Below are 5,557 nucleotides of genomic sequence, written 5' to 3' on the forward strand. Positions count from 1 at the left end.
TTGGTACTTGGTAGCAGAGTAACGAAGCTTTTTTGGAAGACGAAAAAGGCGGTTTTCGGAGAATTTTCCATTCTAGCCCGGCAATGATAATTTTGCATTCCATGTGATTAGTCGAATTTTTCTCTTTATTTTAATATCATTACATCACGTAAATCTTTATAATTTTTAAAATTAGCATATTAAAAACACATCACCACTACACTGGAATGGAATTTCCAAGCATCTGAGTGCATGAAACAGTACGAGAGATGAGTGGACTGTGAGTGGAAGCCCAATTCTTTTTTTCCTGAATCGAACATTCTCCTTGGTGAGAGATTAAATATTTGATTTCTATCATATTTTGAGTAGATTACAAGGCAAATTTGTCATTTTTCTACTATTCAGCAAGTGGGCTCAAGCTATTCCATTTCCACCTGCTGTTGCAACTTTCGTTGCGTTTTTCTCATGATATGAGTATGATACAGTATGATGATAATATTATATTATATTATATTATACATCTGTACGTTAATGTGCCAGCTTTTCTTTTCCTTGGGAGGTAGAGCTAATGTCCGGATTCTGTTAATACTTTTTGCTAATTTAATTTGGGATAGGCTTTGTTTTCCTCTTTCTGTCGTGTCATGATGCCAAATTTCGCGTCTCTTCCGTGTTAAAAAGTGTTAATTTGGGTTGCTTGCTGCTTTGAAACTTACTAATTCTGCGAATCTAATTTCAGGTGGCACATTTATTCTTTTATAATTATAATGACAACTACATGTAGCTTGGAAGCAGAATTTAGAGTGGGATTTAATATCTGTTTTTGATATTTGATAAAGCAGGATGGATTTGAATTTGAATTTGAATTTGCTGCGGGTGATGGTGCCTTTGTCTTTTCTTTTCACTGTGGTACTATCAGAAAGGAATTCAAGACCAGATATTGTGAGGATTGGGGCAATTTTCACATTTGGTAGTATCAATGGGAGAGTGGCAAAGATTGCGATGCAAGCTGCTGTTGAAGATGTGAATTCTGATCCAAGAATTCTTGGAGGGAAGAAGCTAGTTCTCGAAACACATGATGCGAATTACAGTGGCTTTCTAGGCTTCATTGGAGGTACTCCATTCCCATTTTCTTCCACAAGGTTTGAGTTCTTTTTCTCCCTCAGTTGGTGTGGAAGGATTAAATATGAGTAATTTCTTTGAAAAACACAGGGTTGCAGTTTATGGAGACAGATACCGTGGCAATTATTGGACCTCAATCCTCTGGAATGGCTCATATTTTATCAACACTTGCAAATGAACTCCATGTCCCAATGCTGTCATTCACGGCCCTGGATCCAAGCCTTTCCTCTCTTCAGTTCCCCTACTTCGTTCAAACGGCGCCGAATGACCTTTACCAAATGACAGCAATAGCTGATATGGTTAGCTATTTCGGTTACACAGAGGTGGTAGCTATTTACACAGATGATGAGCAGAGCTGGGGGACTATAATAGCTTTGGGGGATAAGCTGGCCGAGAGGCGTTGTAAGATCTCATACAAAGCAATACTTTCTCCTGAAGCGTTAGCTACTCCACAAGAAATCATGAACGAGTTAGTTAAGGTTTCTCTAACGGAATCCAGAGTAATTGTTGTGCACGCATTCGCTGTAGTTGGCCTTAAGGTTTTTGATTTGGCTCGTACACTAAGAATGGAGAATGGATATGTTTGGATCGCTACAGCTTGGCTCTCTACGGTGTTAGATTCCTTGCCGGTTTCAGGGGAATCTGCCAAATCAATTCAAGGGGCTCTCACAATTCGTCCCCACACGCCAGACTCCACAAGAAAAAAGACTTTCGTGTCTCGATGGAAGAAATTAAGCAATGGTTCGATAGGATTGAATCCTTACGGCTTATATGCTTACGATACAGTCTTGATGATTGCTAATGCAGTGAGAGAATTTCTTGATCGTGGTGAGGTCATTTCCTTCTCAAATGACTCGATTATGAGAGGTTGGGGAGAAGGGATCCTGAATATTGGTGGCTTAAGCAGATTTGATGGAGGGAAACAACTTCTTGCCAACATACAACTGACAAACATGACTGGCCTAACTGGCCAAATTGCTTTCCAGCCTGATAAATCCATGATACGTCCATCTTTTGACATCCTCAATGTAAATGGACAGGGTTACAAGCAAATAGGCTATTGGTCTAATTACTCCGGCCTTTCTACAGTGCCTCCAGAGATTCTTTACAATAAAGCACCTAACCGTTCGAGTGCAAACCAAAAATTACACAGCGTTACATGGCCTGGAAGAACGACAGTCAAGCCACGTGGGTGGGTATTTCCACACAATGGAAGACAGTTAAGAATCGGAGTACCAGATCGAGTCAGTTACAAAGCATTTGTCTCTGAGGATGAAAAGACCAAGGAGATCCATGGATATTGCATAGATGTTTTTCTTGCCGCCATAGAGTTACTTCCTTATGCAGTGCCTCATGAATTCATCCTGTTCGGAGATAAACATAAGAATCCAAGCTATTCAGAGCTCGTAAATTTGATCACTACTGGTGTAAGCATAAACAGCTGAAATTAAAAGTTCTTAATGCTTGAAAGGAACATACATGTCTTTGTTCTTTAGCATATTTGACTCTGTGCAGGTCTTTGATGCAGCTGTTGGTGATATTGCTATTGTGAGGAACCGTACAAAGATTGTGGACTTTACTCAGCCTTACATTGAATCAGGGCTTGTTGTGGTTGTACCAGTAAGAAAGCAGAGCTCGAGTGCTTGGGCTTTCTTGCGGCCATTCACAACGCCAATGTGGGTGGTCACAGGGGCTTTTTTCATAATGGTTGGAGTAGTAGTTTGGATTTTGGAACACAGAATGAATAAAGATTTCCGTGGTCCACCCAAGAAACAACTCATCACGATTTTATGGTCAGTTCATTTAACAATCACTCTATCCTTGTCTTGAAGTTACACAAAACACACCGAAACCAGAACTTCTTGTTGGAGGCCAAAAAAATCAAGTAGAACCATTCTGGAGTGACAAGCTCTTAATTTTAAAATCCACATTTTTTAGTTTAAGAACATTATTATTTCTCAAGGCAGAAGGGTAATAGGAGTTGGGAAGCAGTTTCCTGCATGTGCACTTCCAAGTTTCTTGGGTTCAAAATCTCATACTTCCTCTTTTTTCCTCCTTCAGGTTTGGCTTCTCAACTATGTTCTTTGCACACAGTAAGTAACCTTCAGTAAATCCAATGAACATTGCCAGAATATTGCCCATTATGCTAATGTTGGACGACGTTTATATTTCAGGAGAAAATACTTTGAGCGCACTTGGTCGAATGGTTCTAGTCATCTGGCTTTTTGTCGTTTTGATAATCACCTCTAGCTACACGGCTAGCTTGACTTCTTTTCTAACTGTGCAACATTTAGCCCCGTCAATAAGAGGAATCGAATCTTTGATCACAAGTAACTACCATATAGGATTCCAAGTTGGATCTTTTGCAGAAGATTATTTATACCAGGAACTCAGCATCGCTAAATCGAGGCTCGTTCCTCTGGGATCACCAGAAGAATATGCAGATGCCTTGAGGAACGGAAGAGTTTCTGCAATCGTGGATGAACGTCCATACATGGAATTATTCCTCTCAAACCACTGCAAGTTCCAAGTCGTGGGACAAGACTTCACGAAAAGTGGGTGGGGATTTGTGAGTATCATGAAATTCGACAACATCAGGGAGTATGGTTCTCTTGCCACTGTCGTCCGACATGGCTGCATATGTGAAACATTAGTCAGAACATAGCATCACTTCAGAGCTATACAGCTTAAAAAGTTTGAGTAACATGATAACTCTTGATTGTATCTTTGGAACAACTGCGGGAATTCGGTTCTATACAACTTCCTACGTGAAAAAGACTTTTCATAGCTTTTCATCGTTGTTCCATTTTATGGGATATTAATCAACTTTCCTATACTTTCTCAGGCATTTCCAAGAGACTCCCCTTTAGCCATGGACATGTCCACAGCGATCTTGACGTTATCAGAAAATGGCGAACTTCAAAAAATACACGACAAATGGCTGAAAACACAAGCTTGCGGCCAGGGAAACATAACAGTATCAGACAAACTGCAGCTAAATAGCTTCTGGGGACTTTTCCTTATATGTGGAACTGCATGCTTTTTTGCTCTCATAATCTATTTCTGCAAGATGCTAAGAAAGTTTAACCGATATTTTGCTCACGCATCAGAACCTTCGACACAGAATGATGGTTCACGAATCCAAAGATTCTTATCCTTTGTCGATGAAAAGGAAGAGGTGTTGAAGAACAAGTTGAAAAGGAAGCACTCGGAAGCAACATCTAGTGGTGATTCCCAAGAACTTCGATCTACTAAAGAAATGAAATCTGACATTTTAGCTGAGAGGTTTAATGGCAATACTTATTTTCACTAAGGTTGAATTTCTGATGAAATAAGATCATCAAGAATTTCTCCAGAAGTCCTAAACAGTAAATGTAAGCCAGATTTGTTTATTTTAAATTGATTATTCTAGAGATGGTGAGAAGCTAAAGTTGAGAGTATTTAGAAATATATGTTTAAAGTTAATATAAACTAAAGTTTGAGTGTTTGAAATATAATTGCTTCCAACTTTAATTTTTAATTAAATGAAAATCATATTTTTAAAATGTAGAAAATTGATATCTTTTAATTATTTAAAATTTGATACCATATCATAAATAATATATTTATATAATTATTTTATTATGAATATTGTATTAAAATTAATTTATTTTTTATAATATGAATACTTGAAAACATATATAAGATTAATAAAAATAAAATTATAAAAATGAAAGAATTTGTATAAAAATAATTCTAGAAAGGAAAATTATATAAAAATGTAAAATATCATTTAAAAAATAAATATACTATAACAATTATTTTAAAGATTATTTGTCTTTCCAGCACTTAAACATAAGGAATATATAATAATAATCACTTATTTTTGAGTTTTTTATGATTGTGATATATACTTCTATATATTTATATATATATCTATCTACACTAATTATGGATCAAGATCCTCTGCTGAGGGGAACCCACAGCAGAGGGTGCTGTGCTAAGTCCACAATACTATTAAAAACAATTGGTATTTTCATATTTTAATTATTTCAAAATCAAATATGTTTTTTAATTGGATTACTTCTTATATCCCTAAAATCTATATATATATATATATATATATATATATATATATATATATATATATATATATATATATATATATATATATATATATATATATATATATATATATATTTCTTGTATTTAGACGTTAATTTTATTTTTGTTACAAATATACGATTAATAAAATTTTAACTTCTAAATAAAAAATTAACAAGATAAAAAAAAGGAGAAAATATTTTTTTAAAAAAAGAACTATAATATTAAAAAAAATTGAATGTACCATCGTTTTTTTTTGTTCGTTCGGAATCACATATTTGAACAAAAAAATTTAATTTTTATTAACATTTAAAAAAAAAATTTGAAAAATTATATATAAAAAAAAGTAATGAGAGAGACATCATTTTACTCCCAC

General features: G+C 35.3%; 1 protein-coding gene across 2 annotated transcripts; it reads left to right on the plus strand.

Moving 5' to 3' along the window:
• The first annotated feature begins 434 nt into the window (after positions 1-434).
• Positions 435-4,433, plus strand: LOC140809904 (glutamate receptor 3.2-like). Of its 2 annotated transcripts, none has more exons than XM_073167681.1 (7): positions 435-538; positions 819-1,090; positions 1,189-2,525; positions 2,614-2,891; positions 3,160-3,191; positions 3,273-3,667; positions 3,944-4,433. In XM_073167681.1, the coding sequence occupies exons 1-7, from the start codon at positions 450-452 to the stop codon at positions 4,409-4,411; spliced, it is 2,871 nt and encodes a 956-aa protein (XP_073023782.1). In that variant the 5' UTR covers positions 435-449; the 3' UTR covers positions 4,412-4,433. The 2 variants fall into 2 exon arrangements, with proteins under 2 accessions (XP_073023782.1, XP_073023783.1); XM_073167682.1 differs by lacking the exon at positions 435-538 and adding an exon at positions 594-715.
• Positions 4,434-5,557: the final 1,124 nt, after the last annotated feature.

Source organism: Primulina eburnea, chromosome 13 (assembly GCF_022965805.1).
Source record: "Primulina eburnea isolate SZY01 chromosome 13, ASM2296580v1, whole genome shotgun sequence".
Classification (NCBI taxonomy): domain Eukaryota; kingdom Viridiplantae; phylum Streptophyta; class Magnoliopsida; order Lamiales; family Gesneriaceae; genus Primulina; species Primulina eburnea.

Coding starts and splice junctions, on each gene's coding strand:
- LOC140809904 (XM_073167681.1), top strand. CDS start 450: ATGAGTATGATACAGTATGATGATAATATTATATTATATTATATTATA. Junction 2,526..2,613: donor TAAATTTGATCACTACTGGT/GTAAGCATAAAC, acceptor GACTCTGTGCAG/GTCTTTGATGCAGCTGTTGG. Junction 2,892..3,159: donor CAACTCATCACGATTTTATG/GTCAGTTCATTT, acceptor TTCCTCCTTCAG/GTTTGGCTTCTCAACTATGT.